General features: G+C 44.5%; 1 protein-coding gene across 3 annotated transcripts in view; it reads left to right on the forward strand.

Moving 5' to 3' along the window:
• Window positions 1-23247, forward strand: part of LOC121316004 (protein EFR3 homolog B) — a 253193-nt gene that overhangs the window by 102498 nt on the left and 127448 nt on the right. For all 3 annotated transcript variants that reach the window (XM_041250675.1, XM_041250674.1, XM_041250676.1), the window contains 3 exons: window positions 7254-7388; window positions 7511-7589; window positions 8074-8209. In XM_041250675.1, the coding sequence (XP_041106609.1) occupies window positions 7254-7388; window positions 7511-7589; window positions 8074-8209 (350 nt within the window). The remainder of the gene's footprint in view (window positions 1-7253; window positions 7389-7510; window positions 7590-8073; window positions 8210-23247) is intronic.

Consider the following 23247-nt stretch of genomic DNA (forward strand, 5'->3'; position numbering starts at 1 on the left):
TATGGGTTCCGTGTTCTGCCACTTGGCCTTTCTCTAGCCCTTCGCACCTTTGAAGTGCATGGAGGCTGTCCTGGCCAATCTGTGGCTAAAAGGCATCAGAGTTCTCAACTACCTGGATGACTGGCTCATATGTGTCGAGCCTGCAGTGCAGGCCGTAGTGCACACGGAACTGGTGACTGCTCGCCTCGGCAGGCTTGACCTGATATTGAACTTGTGAAAAATTCAGCTGATACAGTCCCAGACTACCATCTACCTGGGAACCTGCTTGAACTCAAGCAGCATGATCGCCACTCTGACAGAATCCAGAAGCTCCACACGTGCCTAAGGCTGTTTTAGCCCAGCGTGTCACAGGAGGTCGTCGCCTTCCAGAGGCTTCTGGGCTTGATGGCAGCAGCATCCCAAACCGTTCCATTGGGTCTTCTCTGCATGCGCCCTCTCCAAGCATGGTTCAGTCGACAGGGTGAATCATCCCCTCTTGCATCCCCATCTCCACCTTGTCGGTGTCCCGTATGGAGGCCCTCTCATGGTGGAAACAGCCAGCTCACCTGTATCTAGGTGTGGCGTTTCGTGAGAGGTGATCACCACGGACACCACCGGCTGGGGCTCCATGTGGAACGGATGTAGAGCGCAAGGTGTAAGGCAGCCTCTCTGAGGGGGGCTACACATAAATGTCCTGGAGCTGCAAGCAGTTTTTCTGGCCTTGCAGAGTTTCTTTCAGGAGATGCAGGGGAGACACGTGTTGATCAAGACAGACAACAAACACAACCATGGTGGCTTACAACAACCACCAGGGCAGCCTGCGCTCGCCCTGTCTCCATCAGGTAGCCTTCAAAATTTTATTGAGGGCTCACGAACACCTGTTCACCCTGAGAGCGATACATCTACCAGGAGCAGAAAACCATGCCATATACCTCCTATCAAGGGGAGTCCCATGTGGCTCAGAGTGGAGGCTCCACCTCGAGGTGATGAGCCTGATTTGGGACGGTTTGGCAGAGCAGAGGTAGACCTCTGCCTCCACGGAATCCGCTCATTGTTCCCTCTGGTCCTCCATTCTGGGGAACAGAGGTCCGCTGGGAGTCTACGCCCTTGCACACAAGTGGCTGAGGACTCCTACTTTCCCCCGGTAGCATTGCTTCTGATGTGCCAGGGTGCTTTTAGTGGCCCCGTACTGGGCCAGGAGAACATGGTTTTCCACGCTGGTGCAGCTCTTACGCAACCAGCCTTTGCAATTGCCCACACACTGCAACTTGCTCAGCCAGGCGCAGGGGACGTTGTAGCACCCCAACCCATTGACCTTACAGCTCCGGTTCAGCCAGCTAGGCTTGTAAAAGAGAGTCCTATCGACTCCCCAGAATGTGAGAGTTGTTTCAACATGCTCTCAGTATGGATAGAAGTGGGGCGTTTTCCAAGCTTGGTGTTTGGCGCATCAGGTTGATCACACCACTTGCCCCATGGCAGTCATTCTGCAGCTTTTGCAGGACTTTTTTGATGAGGGCAAGTCCCCCTTGACTGCTGGTTTATTGGCAGCCGCCTCAACTTGCCATATTAAAATTGACTCAGTGTCCCCAGTGTCCACTTTCTGGCTGGCCAGTTTCTGAAAGGGGCGTGGAGGCTTTGGCCTCTTTTTGAAGGACAAAGTTCCTCAGTGGTGGTTAAATGTGGTGCTGCATACACTCACAAAACCACCCTTTGAACCTGTTCATGCAGAACCCAAATTCCTTTACTTGCCATCACCTCCACTAGACGCGTGAAATAGACATTTTCCGTGGCAAAATCATGGACTAAGGTCATGCTTTGTATGAATCTGACCTTTGTGCCCAAATGCCTATTGACCTTTCATGTCAATCAGACGGTGGAATTGGAGACTTTAAATCCTCCACCATTCCAGTCAGACAAGGAGTGTCAGCTCCATAAGCTTTGTCCGGTTATTACATTAGCGTATTATGTTTTCCCAAATGAAGTTAGTGAAGAATGACTGGAGGAGTAGGCTTAGTTAAAAAATGAAGAGGAGGCTGGAGCTTGCTGATACTTCTATACCTGATGATGGAGACTGTGTGGAGCTTGCTGCTCATTCCATACCTGATGATGGAGACTGTGTGGAGCTTGCTGATACTTCTATACCTGATGATGAAGACTGTGTGAGCTTGCAGCTTATTTTATACCCGAGATGGAGAGACTGATCTGCTGTTTCTGGGAATGAGCATTAATGTTTATTGTATCTGTTTTTTATCAAAATTTCTAACAGTGTTTTTTTTAGGAAAATTTAATTTAAGCCTAGCATTTTTGTTGCTGATTCCGACTTAGGCACTTCACTGTAAGGACTAGTACATTTATGTCAGGACTTCTAAGTTTCAAAAGGTACTTTGGACTAGTACCACAATTTTGTTTCTAACCCTGTAGAAGCTTCAGAAAACTGGAAAACATGCTTCCGCCATGTGTTTTCTTTGATGTGAAAGGTGAGCACTTCATGTCAGATTGGTTGCTCTGCGAATATGTACCGTTGCTATGGAAGAATTGAAGTATGTGTGCTGTTGTAATGATCACTCTGCACAACTGAGAAGCAGTTGTACTGTCCTCCCTAAGAAGATACTACTGGCCCAATATCTATAACTAATTAAGTTGGCAAGAGTGACAGACAGCAAAAGCAGGAATGTCAGAGGTGTCAATTTCATGGACAAATGGTTTATTGTTGTGAACTATAATGTAATAAATGAAATATAAGGACAAAAACTTATTGCAGAGAACATTTAGTGGAAGGTACAGGTGAGTAAGAAAGTTATGTGAACTAAACAAACATCCAAACAAACAAACACTAAAGCTAAACTAATGCGGTATCCGGTGGGCCACCAATAAACACCCCCACACACACAAACACCACACCAATACAAAACCAACACACCGACAGGCCAAAAAAACAAAGGTGAATGAATAAGTATATGGGGAAAACAATTACAAAGACAGTCTTGATGGCAACGGATGATAAGTGAAATTTAGGCCTAACAAGTCCAGTGAAGCAATGCACATGTAATCCAAAGTAACAAAAGAACAAAACCAAAATTCCAGGAACCAAAGTATCAAAGTAAAGTAGAAACAAAACCAGCAAACAGAAAAGGAATAATCTCACAAACAAATAATGAAGTCCCAAATAGAGTCCTGTACTGATAATGATGGATGAAGGTTGATGAAAAAATAGCGATCGTAGAAAATGATGAGTCTGTTGAGTAGTACCGGGTTGAATGGTGAACAGCCGTATAACAGGAGAATCAGGAACAAAATGGAGACTGAACACACTAACAACAACAAACCCTAAACAGACCTTGAACAGCAACTAAACTTAAACAAGTAACAGTGTAAACAAAAAAGAAAGATTTAGACAAAGTACAAGATTATCAAAAGAGTAAATGGATGCACCAGTATTTATCTAAAATAAAGTTAAAGTTACGCTGTAATTAAGTAATATGCTGTTTGTTTGTAAATGGATTCTTCAAGAGAAAAAGGAGTCTCTCCTGGCCCAGCCAGCCAGCTTTAATACTGGTGCTGGCTTCCAAGGAGCTCTGAGATTGGAAGAGTGGATATCTGAATGAGCCAATGGGGGGAGAGGATGAACAGAGGGTGATAGCAAGGAACTATGGGAAACTGAGTTTTAACCTGGCCAGGCTACTGACCCTAATTAAAGGGACAGGTGGGTGAAACTTACACCCATTTTATGGAGTAAGTGAATTGCTACACTGTTGCTATGAATATTTACCGTTAGGGACTTCAGGGTCTACAGTGCAAACTATAATCTGACACATGATGGTGTTTTAACAAATCACAAGTAAAAAAAGTAAAAACATGCTACTATGAAATATGGACAGGATGAATTCAGAGCCATGGCTAGCCACCCTATACACACACTTACCTCGGTAAGTGCACTGAGCTGATGGCTTGATTCCCGACAACCGTCAGATCCCTGAGAGACAATATAATTCTGGCTTGCAGCCTTTCAGTGCTTCACGTGCTTGATACAGTAATTCTGCATTAAGGTTTGCATTACTGAATGCCTCAAATTCAACAGATTTTATGGGTTGCCACTGTGAGTACCACTGAGCCACAGTCACGCTGGGCTTTGTATTTATTTTCCTTCCTACAGTGCATATATGGCTGTATGTATTTTATAGATGTTTCATTGGTTAGATCTTTGTAGTAGTCTGGCTTGTTTATTTTTCAATTATTTTGCTATCAACTTCCCCTATTTGTTGGGGGTGGACCTCAGCGAAGTTAAACCGGTTTGTTAAACTAGTTGATTTGATTGACTTGGAGGGAAGTTCAGTTAGCTTGAAATCTGCAAACTCAAAACTGCAATATTGCTGTGAAAATATAACACAGTGAATTTTACAAGGATATAGGACAGTGTGGCAACGTTGCCCCGCCCCTGTGTGTATTTCAGTGTTGTATGTTGCTTGTTATGTGTTAATGTTGGTGTATAGTCATTGGTACACAGGATAAAAATGGGTCTGTGGAATACGAGTTGTTTAAAATGTATATCTGTATTTAGGCACAAGGATTGCACAGCACTTCATGTGCAGGTAAAATATAATATGTGAGCATGGGGAATTGCACTTTATTAATTCACGTGCAGTTGTACCGAGACTCCAATTGAATGATTGATTAGCAATCGAGTCTCGGTACAGCTGCATAAAAGCAGCATGTTTTCACTCACTTGGGGATGTGTGTACAAGCTCACCGTGTTCTGTCTATGTTTGTCTCTTTATTTTGGCGAAAGTGACAAATGTTATTTGTTGTTTCCTGGTTCTGGTCTGACGTCACCCACTACAGCCATCTTTGTGACACGTGGTATCATTGTGGGATTACCAGCACCTCCTAGACAGACCAGAGCAGGAACCGCAGTGTGGAATGGAAGGCTGGAGAGATGGCTGCACTGAGCTGGAGGAGCTCCTCAGTGGTCTGGAGGACCAAGGCTGGTGCCTTGCCTGCGGGGTGTACGGACACTTGGTGGCTGTCTGCCCCTACCAAGAGGGAGAGGAGGAACTGGCCCAGGAGAGGAAGGTGAGGAGAAGGAGGCAGAGAAGGGGAAAGGTGAGGAGGAAGCAGAGGGAGCCAAGGTGGTGCACTGTGTGCATTTCTTGCATGAGGACTAGGACTGCCCAGAACAGGAGCCTGAGCATCCTGCGCCCAGAAGGGGGGAACACAGGCGTCTACAGCCCACAAAGGGGGAGTCGGTACGTCCACAGCCCTAGAAGGGGAAGGCAGAGTGTGCACAGCCCAAGTCTCCACCAGTAGAGAAATGCCTGCTGTTTCCACCTCCACCAGCAGAGGAAGAGTGCCTGCTGGTTCCGTCTCCGGCGTCAGTGGGAGAAGCCTTGCTTGCTTGAGGGCCACCATCGAGGGAGATCTGGGACTGGCTGACGGACCCTGACCGTGGCCTGGAAAGAGACCTCCCGAAGGTGATTAACCTGTCGTGGGCCCGAGATGGGGAGCGTTGGGAAACTTGGGAACAGTAACAGTATCCTTTGTCCCTTTGAGACATCGCAACCATGGTGATCAACTACCTGGCTGCCGATATGGGAGGAGTCCTGCCTCTGGTCTCATCAGGAGAAGCCCTGACACTGTCTCCAGGACCAGAGGGAGAGGAGCCAACGCTGCTGTCCCCTGCAAGTGAGGGAGAGCCACACCAGTCCCTGGCAAGTGAGGGAGAGCCTCTATCGACAGGAGACTACCCACTGCTCCCAACTCCATCTCAAGGATACTACACGCTGCTCCCACCTCCGCCAGGAGGTTACACGCCTATGCCACCTCCATGAGCAGAGCAGCAGGAGCTGCCTCTACCTCCGCCACCTCCACTGCCAAGAGCAGAGCAGCAGGAGCTTCCTCTGCCTCTGCAACATCCAGCGCCAGGAGCAGAACAGTAGGAGCTGGGTCCCCATCCACAAGCAGAGGGTGAATTCCTGCTGGGTCCCTGTCCACCAGCAGAGGGTGAATGCCTGCTGAGTTTCCGTCCACCAGCAGAGGGTGAAGGCCTGCTGGGTCCCTTTCCACCAGCAGAGGGTGAATGCCTGCTGGTATCACTCCCCCCCCCCCCCCCCCCCCCCCCACGAGCAGAGGACGAGAGCAGGAAGTGCCTCTTCTTTCACCAGAAGGACCAAGACTTGATGCTGGCGAGAAGTGGCCAAGAAGAGGGCCAAAACCTGCACCCCAGCTTGTCCTGACACCCCGCACATCTTCGCCCAAGGATGCCTTGGACGGACGGCGCGCCCAGGACCCTACCTGGCATCGGACCTGGGGTTGTCGGCCGCTCCGGGCGTAACGTGGGGTTGGCTGCCGCTCTGCATTGCGTGGGGTTGCCTGCCGCTCCGCATTGTGTGTGGTTGCCTGCCGCTCCGCATTGCCTGGGGTTGCCAGCTGCTCCACTTCATTGGTACACGGGATATAAATGGGTCTGTGGAACACGATTGCTAACCAAAATTTATACATATAAGACATAAATCTGTGCTCCTAGTGCAGGTAAAATGTAATAATATGCGAGCACGTGGAATTGCACTTTATTAATTCACATGCAGTTGTACCGAGACTCCAATTGAATAATTGATTAGCAATTGAGTCTCGGTACAGCTGCATAAAAGCAGCATGTTTTCACTCACTCGGGGTTGTGTGTTCGGTGGGTGGAGAACTGGATTGGAGACTGAGGTAATAATCGTAGTAATAGTTAAAATACAAGCTCTGTCTGTGTAGTCCGTTTTGTTTGACTCTTTATTTTGGCGAAAGTGCCGTGTCCTGTGTGTTTTGTCTTTCAACCTTTTATTTTCTGTCTGTTTCATTATCTGAAACCAATCGCTCAGCTTCACCAAACTCCACCTCTCTGTTGTTTATTTGTTGGTTCCTGGTTCCGGTCTGACATCACCCACAGCAGCTGTCTTTGTGATAGACAGGCATGGAACGGGATCACACTGATGTAGACAGATCCCTGAGAGCTGCAGGGATTATACACACTCATAAGTACACACACTCAAACATAGGCCTGCTTTGAGATTGATAGTCATCTTGTATTTACCAGAACATAACAGTAAGGGCGGGCTAATCCATAAAATACAGTGGAAATTCCTGAGAGCATTCTCAAAAATAATCTTCAAGTCTTCTTCAAGTGTGTGTTTAAAAATGACACTGTTGATTATTGTTGTTAATAAAAAATGTTTAATAAGAATTAAGTGTATAAACTTGCATGTGAAGTATCTCTTTCCTCTATTTCTCTGCAGCCGCTCCCCATCTCCCCTGCAGTCCTCAGAGAAGGAGAAGGAGAGCCCCGCCGAGCTGACGGAGAGGTGTTTCCGGGAGCTGTTGGGCCGTGCAGCCTACGGGAACATCAAGAACGCCGTCAAACCTGTCCTCATGTGAGTGAGCTGGCTGCAGGGAGATAGGAGGACTGAGAGTGAATGATATGTGTGTGTGCACACTGTATTGTCTGCTCTGCATAGTGCAAGAGGGTATCAAATGTCTCTGTATTCTGTTTCAGGCACCTGGATAATCACTCACTGTGGGAGGGCAAAGTTTTTGCTGTCCGCTGCTTTAAAATCATCATGTATTCCATACAGGTGAGACACCCCTCTCTGTTTCCAATTAGGCAATTAATGCTGTAATTATTCTTGTAATCTAGTCATTTGTGTTGAGCTGTTTTATGGTTCTGTTTTTGTGGCAAACGGCCAAAGTATGATGCCAGATTGATAACAAACTACAGCCAAAATATGGAGCATATCAGGCAGTTTCATTGTGTATAATAATGGATTAAAATTTTTGCTACCAAGGATTTTGCTGATTTGGTGCTGCAGCAAAAAATCATTTTTTGTTAGCCTTTGGAAATCGGTGCCGCCCTCAGTTAAAATCGACAGCTAAATTGGGTGTAAGTTGAGGTTTTTAATAGCTAATTTGTTTACTGTTTTGTGCATGTTGATTTATTATTTATTTATTTTTGGATTTCTAGAGCACTTTGGAAGGGAATAGATAAGTTAAATTTTGCTGTTGTTTTGGCAGACTCCTCAGTCTAACTCTGAGCTTTTTTTCCTGCCTCACTTGTTTCAGTCCCAGCATTCCCACTTGGTCATTCAGCAGCTCCTGGGACACCTTGATGCAAACAGCAAAAATGCTGCCACAGTGCGTGCTGGGATAGTGGAGGTACTGTCTGAGGCAGCTGTTATTGCAGCCAGTGGTTCTGTAGGTAAGTAATCTTAAACAGTCCCCGAACAATACATATTGCAGGGCTCTACATTTAGATTTTTTACTACTGGCCCCTTCGGCCACTGAGGTAGTGTTTTTACTGGCTCGGGTACAATTTTAACTGGCCCAAAAATAATTAGGCTGCAAAACTTTATCACCCTGCTTGGCAAGTTAATAGCAGAGTAATGTATTAGGTTGTATGTTAGCGGCATTCAAAAATAAAATAAACAATCTTATGGATTATTTCTTAACCATTCTGATTATGTGTACACCGTAAGTTGAAATGATAATAGCGGACCTATTTTTTTAAATGTGGCTTTTTGTACATTTAACATGTAGACTAGAAGACAATATAAAAATAAAATTAGTTGAACTCGACAAAACTCACAAAATAGTAAAATATATTAAATCTTTTCTCAAATTACAATGTTTAATGAGGACATTAGGAGAAGCATGCAGAGTTGTGTAAACTGCATTCTCCTACTGTAAGCAATCAAGAAATGTATTCACTAAATTAGCGAAGTGCTCCCCAGTGCTTTTTTCCCACAGCAGTGTGTAAGAATCTAAAACATGCTACGTTAAAAACCAGAGCAATACATCAATAGCTGCTATCTTTCAATATGCCTTGTTTGTAAACATCCATTTCTTTTCAATTCGAAGACGACCACCAGAACGTTATGTATGGAATATGCCTTCCTATTGCTGAGCTCTCTATACCAGAGCTGCCAGTAGGCCCCTTCCTGGGTAGTCTCCTTTATGTCCCGCCTACCGAGGGAGTAAAACTATCATCCAAAGGAAGCCATTTCTCTTTTTCCTTCTCAAGACAGTACAGTAAGACCTCTGTGTTGAGCTGAGCATGTTGATTTGCATAGTGGCCCCCCCAGTGCTTCGGTACCGCGGCGCATTTATAGCCCCTGATACATAGGTATCTCGGTGCACAAGTGCTCAGCATCAGTGCACCGTCACAGCGCGGTACACAATGCATGGTGCATATTTGTGCTTGGTACCCATTGCTACAACGCTAATAAGAACATAAGAACATAAGAAAGTTTACAAACGAGAGGAGGCCATTCGGCCCATCTTGCTCGTTTGGTTGTTAGTAGCTTATTGATCCCAAAATCTCATCAAGCAGCTTCTTGAAGGATCCCAGGGTGTCAGCTTCAACAACATTACTGGGGAGTTGATTCCAGACCCTCACAATTCTCTGTGTAAAAAAGTGTCTCCTATTTTCTGTTCTGAATGCCCCTTTTTCTAAACTCCATTTGTGACCCCTGGTCCTTGTTTCTTTTTTCAGGCTGAAAAAGTCCCTTGCGTCGACACTGTCAATACCTTTTAGAATTTTGAATGCTTGAATTAGGTCGCCACGTAGTCTTCTTTGTTCAAGACTGAACAGATTCAATTCTTTTAGCCTGTCTGCATATGACATGCCTTTTAAGCCCGGAATAATTCTGGTCGCTCTTCTTTGCACTCTTTCTAGAGCAGCAATATCTTTTTTATAGCGAGGTGACCAGAACTGCACACAATATTCAAGATGAGGTCTTACAAGTGCATTGTACAGTTTTAACATTACTTCCCTTGATTTAAATTCAACACTTTTCACAATGTATCCGAGTATCTTGTTAGCCTTTTTTATAGCTTCCCCACATTGCCTAGATGAAGACATTTCTGAGTCAACAAAAACTCCTAGGTCTTTTTCATAGATTCCTTCTCCAATTTCAATATCTCCCATATGATATTTATAATGTACATTTTTATTTCCTGCGTGCAGTACCTTACACTTTTCTCTATTAAATGTCATTTGCCATGTGTCTGCCCAGTTCTGAATCTTGTCTAGATCATTTTGAATGACCTTTGCTGCTGCAACAGTGTTTGCCACTCCTCCTACTTTTGTGTCGTCTGCAAATTTAACAAGTTTGCTTACTATACCAGAATCTAAATCATTAATGTAGATTAGGAATAGCAGAGGACCTAATACTGATCCCTGTGGTACACCGCTGGTTACCACACTCCATTCTGAGGTTTTTCCTCTAATCAGTACTTTCTGTTTTCTACATGTTAACCACTCCCTAATCCATGTACATGTGTTTCCTTGAATCCCAACTGCGTTCAGTTTGAGAATTAATCTTTTGTGCGGGACTTTGTCAAAAGCTTTCTGGAAATCTAAATAAACCATGTCATATGCTTTGCAATTATCCATTATCGATGTTGCATCCTCAAAAAAATCAAGCAAGTTAGTTAGGCACGATCTCCCTTTCCTAAAACCATGTTGACTGTCTCCCAGTACCCTGTTACCATATAGGTAATTTTCCATTTTGGATCTTATTATAGTTTCCATAAGTTTGCATATAATAGAAGTCAGGCTTACTGGTCTGTAGTTACCTGGTTCAGTTTTGTTTCCCTTTTTGTGGATCGGTATTACGTTTGCAATTTTCCAGTCTGTCGGTACCACCCCTGTGTCAAGAGACTGCTGCATGATCTTGGTTAGCGGTTTGTAAATTACTTCTTTCATTTCTTTGAGTACTACTGGGAGGATCTCATCCGGCCCAGGGGATTTGTTTATTTTAAGAGCTCCTAGTCCCTTTAACACTTCTGCCTCAGTTATGCTAAAGTTATTTAAAACTGGATAGGAACTGGATGACATGTGGGGCATGTTGTCAGTATCTTCCTTTGTAAAAACTTGTGAAAAGTAATCATTTAACATATTTGCTATTTTTTTTTCTTCCTCTACGATTTTGCCATTTGTATCTCTTAAACATTTAATCTCCTCTTTGAATGTTCTCTTGCTGTTGTAATATTGGAAAAACATTTTGGAATTGGTTTTAGCTCCCTTAGCAATGTTCATTTCTATTTCTCTCTTGGCCTTTCTAACTTCCTTTTTGACTTGCATTTGCAGTTCTGTGTACTCTTTCTGTGTACTTTCTTTTTGGTCCTTTTTTAATGCTCTGTAAAGTGCCTTTTTTCGCTGAATATTTTTTTTAATTGATCTATTAAACCATTTTGGCAATTTAGTTTTACATTTAGATTTGTCTACTTTAGGGATATAATTGTTTTGCGCCTCTAGTACTACATTTTTGAAGAACAACCATCCTTCTTCTGTGGGTGTTTTCTCTATTTTACTCCAATCTACTTCTGTTAGTCTCTGTTTCATACCTTCATAGTTTGCTTTTCTAAAATTGTAAACCTTAGCTTTAGTCTTTACTTTTGGGGATTTAAAAAACACTTCAAATGAGACCATGTTGTGGTCTGAGTTTGCCAGTGGTTCTCTGACCTCTGTTTTAGTTATTCTATCTTCGTTATTTGAAAAGACTAAATCAAGGCATGCCTCCCCTCTAGTCGGTGCCTTGACAAATTGTGTTAGGAAGCAGTCATTTGTCATTTCCACCATTTCTATTTCATCCTTCGCGCTACCCACCGGGTTTTCCCATTTTATTTGGGGGAAGTTGAAATCCCCCATTAGTATGGCTTCTCCTTTGCTACACACATTTCTAATGTCATTGTATAACAGATTATTGTGCTCACCGTCTGAATCTGGCGGTCTATAGCATGCTCCTATTATTATGCCTTTTGAATTTTTGTCTGTTATTCTGACCCATATTGATTCGGTTTTATTTTCTTTGTCCAGGTTTAACACCTGGGCTTCAAGACTGTTTCTTATGTATAGCGCTACCCCTCCTCCTCGTCTGTCCTGCCTGTCTTTCCTATACAGTGTATACCCACAAATATTATATTCGTCCCCATCACTCTCAGATAACCACGTTTCTGTAACACCTATCACATCATAGTTACCTGTTAGTGCAGTAGCTTCAAGTTCTAGAATTTTGTTTCTGATACTTCTAGCATTTAGATAAATACATTTAATGGTTGTCTTACCTGAGTTGTTGTTCTTGTTTTGATGCGGTCTCCCTTCTGTTTTTTTGTTGATTTCTCCCCCCTTCCTTTCTAGTTTAAATGCTTCCGAACCTGCTCGAGGATCTTTTCTCCGAGTAGACTAGTTCCCTTGTTATTTAAATGCAGTCCATCCCGTCTATACAGATAGTCCTCGTTGTAGAAAGTGGTCCAATGATCAAGACAGGTGAAGCCTTCCCGTGTGCACCACGTCTTCAGCCATGCGTTTTGATTAATTATTTCCAGCTGTCCATATGGTCCTTTGCAAGGTGCGGGTAGTATACCAGAAAATACCACAGTTGTGGGAACGCACAGTGCTGCATGGTACACGGTGCGCACGGTGCGTGGTCACTGCCTCACGGTGCTGCATGGTACTCAGTGTGCACAGGGCTCAGCACACACGGTGCACACAGTGCTTGGTACTACACTAGTGCATGGGCATACGCAGCTGCACGGTACATGGTACTCGGTGCACGGTGTGCGGTGTTAGGTACCCTCTGCTACAATGCTAATGGGTGAATGCACAACGTTCGCACTTAGCCAGTGTCTGAGCTCAGTGCAAGTGGTGATTAGTGCACAGCCCATGCACAACACCAGGGGTTCCATCCCTGCACACCTGCAACGGCAATATCACACAAGAGGACAAGCATACCCTCTGTGCGCTGTGTTTGGGCGTTCAGCATTCCACCTTGGCCCTTGAGAGGAACGTGGTCTGTAGCATCTGCAAGGCGTTCCAGCCCCGGGTGGAAGAAGCTCATTTGGAGAGGGCCATGAAGAGGAGCTCCGCGTCCTCTATGGCCGGACCGTTGGCGGTTCTTGGAGCCCCAGAGCCCCTCCTCTATGACCTGTCCCAGGACACCCTGCTAGACATCCCTGATGCGCAGACTGCCCACAGTGGCTCCCCATCTTCGCAAACGAGAAGGGTGAAGCATTCCAAGCAGGCAAGGGATATTATGGACCTCAAGGCCCAGATGACCTAGCTCCTAGAGCTCTTGGCTAAACAGGCACTGGGCAGCCCAGGCCCCGTTGTAGCCCCAGTTGCCATGCCCCCCTTCCGCAGGGGAGTTCAGGGTTGATGGGAAGAGTTGCTTCAGCTGGCACAGGAGACATAGGTGGGCAAGACCCCTGCTGAGGAAGAACATGGCTTCAAGGTAGCCTCGGAAGCCAGTGCCCCCCTGTTGTCCAGCTAGGTTTCAGCACTTATGGGACATGCTGCAGCTTTCTTGCAGGTCCCCTGGAAGCCAGTGGCAGAACCTCGCTGGTCCATTTTCCGGATGCAAGTTCCTGGCTATTCCAGACTTCAAGGAGGAGGTACCATCCTCCTGGCATTGTCCAGCCTCTGGTCCTAGCGTGCTAAAACAGGCCGCTCCACTTGCCTCCTTAGAAGGATAAGCTTGGCCTAGTGGGGTTCCCCCCAGTAGACACAACCATCGCAGCCCCACCAGTGGGTGGTTTGGCTAGAGACCCGGCATGCCCAAACCCTCAATGTAAGATGACAGAGACGCATCTCAAGCGGGCAAATGCAGAAGAGGCGCAGACAATTGCCTGTCTAATACAGTGAGTGTGCATACTGCTTACATGGGCGGTGTACTGCGCGAGGTCTTGCTCCCTGAGTCTCCTGTCCAGTACACTGCTGCAGATCTCCAGTCTCCAAGGGCAAGCTCTGGCCGGAGCCTGGCTAGCTTAGTCATGGCTCGTAGACAGCTGTGGGTGTCACAAGCCAGAGTTCATGATGCGGATAAGACTGCACTGCTTGACGCGCCTATATCCCCAGGACATACCTTTGGGCCAGCCGTGGAGGAGATCTTACAGAGATCTCACTGGGAACACAAGGCGTTCCGGCAGGTGGCTGCGTTGCTCCCTTCCCACGTCTCCGCGTGGAGCAGTTTGAGCCGCTAGTGAGCTCCTGGAGCACGGACTGTCACTAGAAAAGATCCAGTCCCCGCGGCTACGCTGGGTGACCTAAGGCATCGCCTACAGGGCACACCAGCAGCAAGCAATCAGGTCCAAACGTCAGGCATAGGGGAAAGTAGGACGTGGGCAGTCCACACACCAAAGTCACAGGAGCCGTTTTCAGGGCCAGCATCCTAAACAGCCACCCCAAATTGCCCCGCCTCAGCCTCAGCAGCCCGAGCAGGGCCCCTGGAGGCTGGTGGCCTCAGACCCCCTTTTTGGCACAAGAGCTGCAATACTGGCTCACTTGCACCTCAGACTCCTGGGTGCTCGTCACCATGCAAAACAGTTACACACTTCAGTTCCGCTTGGGACCTCCTCCCTGCCAGACCTTCTCCAGGCCCCGGTACTTCAGAAGGAAATGGCTGCCTTGCTGTGCAAGCAAAAGGGGTACTACTCAAGGTAAGGAAAGGACAAGAAGGACAGCGGCTTTCACCCCATCTTAGACCTTAGGTTCAATAGGTTCTTAAAAGAAAGGAGGTTCCAAATGTTGACTCACCATCACATTCTCCAGTCAGTCCGCGTACTTTCACGTTCCCAATCGTCCAGAGCACAGAAAATATCTCCACTTCTCTTTTCAAGGAAGCATTTATGAGTTTGCTGTGCTGCCATTCAGCCTCTCCCTAACTCCTAAATGTTCTGAAAGTGAGTGGATGCTATCCTGTCTCCCTTGCGGCTGCAAGAGATCAGAGTAAATAGAGACGACTGGTTGATCTGTTCCCAGTCGTGAGAGGGAGCACTGACTCACATGGCAGTCGTGACAGAGCATCTGTGAGGCTGGGCCTTACCATCAATGATGCAGAGTCAGCTACACTGGTGCAGTGCACTACATACTTGGGGCTCCGGCTGGACGCCATAGCGGCGAACTGGGCAATGGACCTCCTCTCCAGGAGCGGTCCACATCCGTCAGAGTGGCGACTCCACCCTCAGATAGTGGAGCACATTTGGGAATGGTTCGGGAAGGCTGTCCACTCAGCATAGACACCCTCGCGCACGAATGGCCCAAAGCGTTTTTGTACGCTTTTCTGCCTATACCACTGCTCCCAGCTTTTCTCGAAAAAGTCCAGTTAGAGAAAGCATCAGTTCTCCTAGTGGCCTCAAAGTGACCCAGGAGAGTATGGTTTTCATCCCTGTGCCAGCTGTTGCACCGTCAGCCCTGGGAGATTACACTTTGGTCAGATGAAAGGCTCTCTTTGGCACCCGGAACCGGGCAGGTTCCGGCTATGGGCCTGGCCTGTGAAAAGGGACCGTTGGCTAGCCCTAGGGCTATCAGATGCAGTTGTGGGTACGTTGCAGAGCGCTTGGGCAGACTCCACTAGGTCTTTGTATACCTATAAGTGGAGGAATTTACAGGCTTGGTGTCTGGCTAGAAGCCATGACCCCATATCTTACCTTATGCCAGTCATCTTACAGTTTCTGCACCTTCCACCTTCAAGGTGTATTTAGCATCTATCTCTGCTTGCAATGCCCCGGTAGATTCAATGTCTTCGGGTGTGCATTTTTTTGGCTAGCCGTTTTCTTAAAGGCGCTCTGTGATTACGCCCTCCCAAGAGGACACAAAGGCCCCGTTTTGAGCCTGTACACTCCATAGAGCTGAAGTACCTGTCTATGAAGACAGCCTTCCTCTTAGCTATCACCTCTACTAAGCGGGTCAGTGAGCTGCAGGCGCTGTCTGTGCACAGCTCCTGCAGGTGTATTTGGGAGGATGGCAGCAGGGTGTCTCTGCGCACCAACCCTACTTTCCTCCCCAGGGTGATCACAGCCTTCCACATTAATCAGTCTGGAACTGGAGTCCTTCCATCCACCGCCATTTGCTTCAACTGAGGATGGGAGACCAAATTTCCTCTGCCCCATTGCAGGGTATGGGACAAGATCTCTGCGTCAATCTGACCATCTATTCGTCTGTCACAGGACACGAACCCTAGGAAAGCCCCTCTCTAAGCAGCATCTGTCACATTGGCTTGTGGACACAGTCTCGACTGCATATAATAGTGCTGGCTTGCCCACACCTGATAGGGAAGCTGCACACTCCACTACAGGGTTGGCTACATCTTGGGTCCTCTTCAGCAGTGCCTCGATGTCTGATATTTGTACTGCAGCTAGCTGGGCTAGGCCGCATATGTTCTTCAGGTTCTACCATCTTAATGTAGTAGACCCGCCTTGCCTTTTGTAGGCACGAGGGTCCTTGAGGGTGTAAGTTCACACAGTGCTGGTGCGTCACTCATTTGCTGCCGTTCCTTCTCCCTCACGATGGCTCTGGTATACATTATCCCAAACGTAACGTCATTGGTGGTTGACTTTGAATTGAAAGGGAACGTTAGGTTACTTACCGTAATCCTGGTTCCCTGAAACGGAAGACAATCACCAACCGCAACATCGCATAGGTTCGATGGAAAAAGAGAAATGGCTTCCTTTGGATGAGAGTTTTATCCCCTCGGTGGGCGGGACCTAGTGCATCATCTCGGGAAGGGGCCTATTGGCGGCTCTGGTATAGAGAGCTCAGCAATACCTACCCAATGGGCAGGCATATCCCATACGTAATGTCATTGGTGGTCATCTTCTCTTTCAGGGAACCATGGTTACAGTAAGTAACCTAATGTTTTACACACCATATAAATGAATGTGCAAACTACACTGTGATCACAAACTGACTCAGTCCTGAAAAAACTTTAGCTTGCATGCATATTCTTTCATGATGGTTTTTCATTTCCGTATGTTTAGTAATGTGTACGGTAACCAAAGAGAGCCCACATCTCAAATAGTGGCTAAGCGAAGCCTTTCAATATATGCTATTGTAGTTATTTTAGCCATTTAACATGCACATATTGTCATGCTTGTCAGTAAATGAAAATACTGTATTCAAGATTTGAAAATGTGTGTGTACAAATGTTACTTGTTTTTTTGCAAGCAAACCCACAACCGAGCTGTTACCATGGTAACACCAATGTTAAAAGGTTAACGGATTTATACAAATCCTAAAATTAAACACTATTTAAACAATAATCATAATAAAAATAATGTTGTTTCTCAGGTCAGCATCAATCTTACTGCTGATACGAACGAGTCCTGTAAAGATTGTGAATTACATTTCTAACCTGAACACATTGTATCCCAAATCAAAACATTAGACAGTTCGATCCCTTATCTGGGTATCCATCGGTGTATCTTTTTCCCTGTAGTCACAGCAGCAGACAAACTCCTGCTATCTTGTGAACTATTACTGTGAGACTGGATATGAGGGCAACTAAATGTTGAATTCCCAACAAAAAAAGCTGCTGTTTTATCTGCGGGTCTGAGTAACTGACATTTGTGTCACTGTCATCATGAAGCCAGATAAATTTCTTCCACTCCACTCTATATTTTCGTTTAAATTTTTTTTCATAATTTCTTTATCATTATTGATTTAAAAACGTTTAATTTTGGCTTATTGGTGCAGTTGGTTGCTTAATTGTAAAAAAAACAAAAAACGAATTGTAACAAATTTCTATGTCGATGTAACAAGTATTACCAACTGCACTTCAGTGCGTAGTCTCAGATGCTGACTGTACAAATACAATATGTGGCGGGAAAGAATGGACGAGGGATGGGGGTGAGGATATTTTTAAAAATGGTTTTGTAAAGTCCTTTTTTTCAGCTTTTTGGCACACTGACCCATTTTTCTGCATTCATAAAACGGAATATACATTATACAGCTAAAAAAATGTTACCGGCCCAGTTGGGCCTGTGGTGCTTCATAACTACCAGCCAAACTGCGATCTCTACTGGCCCCGGGCTGCCGGACCATGGTTACTGTCGGACTCTGGATTGATAGAAACTTTTTTCTTTTCACTCCGGCAGCTTTGCAGTGTTATTGAGGCTAACAGTGAAGAAATAGACATGAGTGCAAAAAATAAATATATTAATACCTTCATGTTTTGGTTCATGAAATTTATTATAGTCCTTTCTACGTATTCATAGAGATGTGGTGAGAGAAGTGGGTCGTGTAAGCTCCTCTACACGTCAAAGCGGTCTGGATGGGGCATCCTGGTCAGGGAACAGTCGCCATATCCATCCAATCCAGTCCTTGTTAAGACTGCCTGTAATGTGACAGGTTTTGGGTTTTTTTTTGTGATGGTGGTTTAGTTACCTAGTCAGCAGTTCCCAAACTTTTGATTGTCGCTTACCCCCTTCCAGACCTGTCAAATGTTTGCATAACCATAATGTTATTTTTAATATATGATTTAATAATACACATGTAATACAGATAAACAATATAATTAATACAATATAAATGACTATAATAATACAATACATATAATTTCTGCTTTCAGTTTCCATGTATGCTTTGCCCAACTTAAACAAGTATAGTAGCCCTTTATTCATTGCGGTCCTATGTTGGACCAGGTCCGACATTATAATTTTCCCTTTCCAGTCCGATGTCGGACATTGTCCGACATCATCAAAAATACGTAAAGCACAGGTCTCTAGTCCGTTTTTTCTCCAGAAAAAGCAGAGAAAACCTTTCAGTGTCTGAGTGAGACCGATAGTAGCCGAATGAAGCAGAAATATGAAAAAAAGGGCATATCTAATAGTCCCATGTGCCACAGAGATAACACAGACATTTGCAGATAAACAAAGGAGGTAGCTGCTTCTACATCAAGCACTCAAAGAATATCACAGACATTTGCAGAGCTTTTTGAGGTGTTGTAGTAATAAAATAATGACTTGAATCACATTATTGAGGAGTTTGGTGATAAAACGAATGATCAGGAGAGGATTTATCAGTATGCATGTCTATAAAGAGGTTAGTGAAAAATACAGCACAAGGGGTGGGGCTTGGCTGGAGAACAACTTTCAAGAAGTGACCTGACAGGAGAGCCTGTTCAGATAAGTAATTGTTTTTCTGCTATAGATTTTTGCATTTATTGTATTTTTACACAAAATATATGTGACATTAAAAATAATTACTGTATTAGTTTCACTAATTATGCATATTGTGCACTACAGCCCACTGCGTAGTCTTTTGCCCACGTGAAGCTGAGTCGCCCCTTTCCAGGGATCAAGCAGCAAAAGTCGGCTGACAGTAGCTCTAGCTGGAGTTAGTTTATTCTCCTTTTGGCTACGGCCAAAGTTACGAGATGGTTTGTATAATAAAGTCAGCAGCACTGAGCAGGACCAAGAGGCTGCTTTGGTTGTGGTTGCTTGCAATCTCTCCCACAGTATCTTGATGCCGTTTTGGTGACAGCTTTTGCATCACCCTTACGAGGGCTGTTAGTTCATTCTAGCAAGCAGTCTTCCCTCAGTCTGGTGTGAGTTATTGAATGAGTGGCTTTGGCAGTAGCTTGCACAGGTGGGACTGGATTTATCCCTGTAAGACATGCAAGGCCAGTCTGTTGAGCACAAGCACTGCAGATGCTCTTCCTGCCGGGGGCCAGAGCACGCAGAGGCGGCACTGGTGAACCGCAGTTTCTGCAAGTTTTGTGCACATTTCTCCAAGTGCACGCTGGAGAAACGTCTCCCACAGCTCTACAGATCCCTCACTTCTGCACAGCGCTCTTCCCCATCACCCTCTATTGGTGATAGGGATGGGACGATATGAAATTTTCACGGTATGATAACCGTTAAAAAATACCGTGGTAACCTTAATATCACGGTATACAGTACATCATGTTAAGTTGTTATCAAATAAAGGCTCAAAAAAGGCTCAAAAGAAGAAAGACTAATGTAAACCACTTAAATTACTGTAATTCACAAAAATAAAACCAGCAAAACACACTTCCTTTCATAGGATGATTTAAACATTTGGTATTTAGTGTTTTACTATGCCACATAACTTGTACGTTTCTTTTTTATAAAGACAATCAGAGTAATTAAAAAAAAAAAAACACCTAAAGTTGTACACTCTAAATGTTATACTACAACAGCATTAAGATCTAATATTTGCTCAAAATGATGTGGTGCTGTAGTTTGTATTTTAAAGTATAAAATTAAATAAATAAACAAATAAATAAATAAATACTTTGTTTAGCTGATGGCAAATAGAATTGGGAAATGATCGGTCTTTTGCTTAAAACACAAACATGTACCCGTACCATATACCGTATCTCGTCTTTACTCAGTAAATAAAAAAGTTGCAACCCGGATATAAAAAAAATATATATATATATATATATATATATATATATATATATATATATATATAATACTAAAACGTGTTATTGGATTTAAATTTACGGCATTGCACAAGTAAGCTTCCAATGATTATTACACATGCAGAGTTTGTAAAAAAAAAAAAAAAAAAAAAAAAAAGATTTCTTCACTTACCTAAGAAAATTGGAATACTGTTACAAAATTAAACAAAACTATGTTTATAATAAGTAGGCTATCCTTGCAGTCGCGGGTCTGTACTAGTTTTGTTTGAGACATCGGTCGTGTTCTTATAGCGCAGATTTCCACAGTTCTGCACAGTGCTGCACAGAATCTCGGAGATGCGCTGTAGACATCACTCAACACCCACAGAAATCTGTGCAGATTCTGCATAGCCCAGCGCAGCTTTGAAATGTTACTGCGGGAGGCTGGCTGCGGCTGTGAACCAAAGGGACGATGCAAAGGTCACGAGTGACCTGTTAATCGTAATGCAAATAACCACTAAAACTACTGCTGCTGCCTTGAGGCGAACGTCATTTTATTATTATACAATGAAGATGAACAGCCTTGTCAACGCTATATTAAATAAATAAATCAATTTATTAAAAAATAAAAAAACAATGTACTAAATCTGTGATAATTTTACAATAAAGTTAATGTTTATCTATTACATTAAACTGACTTTTGATAATCCAGACAAATGTAAATATAGCACGTTGAAAATGTGTTCTGCGCTGCGTGTGATGTCAAAAAGACAGCAGCCAAGAGCAGCCGGCACAGCAAGCTCTGGGTAACAGAACGCAGCAATTGAAACGTGTATTCTGTGTCGTTGACCGTTTTCTTCAAACTCATTATCAAAATACAGTATCAGTTCACAAAAAGATCTTCCTCAGACACTTTGCTAAGGCTGCAAGTACCATCGCTTGATTTAGAAGAAGCGTGTTTGCAGTTGAAAAAATGCATTAACCGGTCTATAACCGAATTACGATAATTGCGGTTTAGAATAAAAGAAACGGTATTAATACCGTAATGTACCTAAACCCCGGTAAACCAAAAAAACGGTATACCGACCCATCCCTAGTTGGTGAGGTGGCTGCATCCTACCCCCCTGGCTTTGTGCCATGGGAGAGCGGATGACGCCTCTGGGAAAGTAGCCCATGCAGGAAGCCATCCTCACGGTCTTCCTCATCCCCCTTTGCCTCGCCTTCTCCTCCGAGAAAGAGGAAGAAGAGTCGCTGTTCCAAGCAATCAGTGGACTTGGAGCAGATGGAGAAGCTCTGGGCAGCATTTTGCCAACAAGGAACGATGCTTACAGAGTTACAGCATGAATGTCCAGCGGCACCCGCCCTGCCTGTCCCCTTGGGGTCCCAGGGGGATATGAGCGCAGATTGGCAGCAGGGTGATATGCTGTCCATCGCCGACTCTGTGCTCGAACAGGAGCAGGTGTTCCCATCTGAGGACATGGAGTCCCCTGCGGTTAAGCTCCCCCTGTTGGTAGAACTTCTACCACTGATCAAAAGGGCCACTGCAGTCTTGCAAGTGTCCTGGCCTACAGAAGGTGAGACAAGGCAGTCTATCTTTTGATAATGAGCCTACCACCTCTCCCTTCTTCCACGCATCAAAGCTGAGAGAGAATTCCAGAGAGTCAAAGCCATGAAGCTGGACAAACCTGTATAGCGTGCACAGCCTGTATCGGTGTGCACGAGGTGGAGGAGCTGGGCTGGCAGGGATAATGCACAGCTGTCCCGCCCTATTACACCAGGGCATTCCTGCGGTCTACGACGTTGCGACAGTGGTGGACGCCTTAGCTGTCCTCACCTGCGGGAACGAAATGTCCGCTGTGGGGGTCACACCTTTGGTCAGGTTTGACCACCAGGGATGTGGAAACCAGCAGCAGTCTCTGGTGTGTTGACCCAGCAGCGGAGGACCAGCCACAAAGGCTGTACAAGTAATGCAATAATATGGTGGTTCATGTTCAACACGGTGAAGAAAGTGACCAGGTTGTGCCACTTGTTGCCGAATGGTTGGAACGTCCACGAGGGCTGGAACCTTGTAGGAACAAAAACTCCAGAATGTCCTTGTTTTTAATCCAAAGGAACACTCAACGTTTCTTGTTGAGCTGCCAGGACAATCGCTGAGCAAACCTGGACCCATTTGGTCAACGGAGGACGACGTGGCGTAACACAGTTGCCTCCTGCTGCAAAGCAGTACATGGGTAAGGCAAATCAATCAAGTCTTTATGGTTGGTAGTGTTCTCAAGTGTTCCAACCCATCATGCGGCTTTACAAAACCCCAAGTTATGATGAATATATTATTCTATATTAAATAAAATGATATACTATATGACATTGTATTGAAATTTTTGTTCCTGGGTAGTAAGTGTTATTTCCTAATTGCTTATGCCTCAAAAGTATAGAAAATGGCTGTTATTATCATAAAAAAACTCTATAATTTACGATATATACTGTAAATACAGTATAATCGTAAATCTCGAAAAACTACTCACTTCTAAATCTTTTGTAGTCATTTTTGTATTACTTTAGTATAAATACATGTTAATTTGGATTCATATGTTGTTTTTTTCTGACTTTATGTGAACGAAAAGACACACATTTGCCCGTTTTCCCATTGGAAATAGTGATATTTTGAAATATCACTGTCCTGGTCACAAAAGCAAAGTTTGTGGGGGAATAATAGCCATTTTCTATACTTTTGAGGCATAAGCAATTAGGAAATAACACTTACTACCCAGGAACAAAAAAAAAAAAAAAATTGTTAAGACGCAACATAACTTATAGAGAAATGCATAATACATGATATACAGTAAAAAAAAAAAAAAATTGTTAATTTTGTAATTTTGTCCCTTCACTAATTATGGTATATGTATTGTGTCAAAAAAAAAAATTGTTACAAGGTGTAATAAATAGAGAATGCACAATACATGAATACAGTAAAAAAAAAAAAAAAGCATAATACAATAAATACAGTGTGAAAATGCATTGTAGGTAGCATAATACAGGAGATAGTAGCAACAAAAGCTAATAGCAGATATCAGGCTTACAGGTAAAGCAGTGC

This window comes from Polyodon spathula, chromosome 5 (genome assembly GCF_017654505.1).
Source record: "Polyodon spathula isolate WHYD16114869_AA chromosome 5, ASM1765450v1, whole genome shotgun sequence".
In the NCBI taxonomy this organism is placed as follows: Eukaryota; Metazoa; Chordata; class Actinopteri; order Acipenseriformes; family Polyodontidae; genus Polyodon; species Polyodon spathula.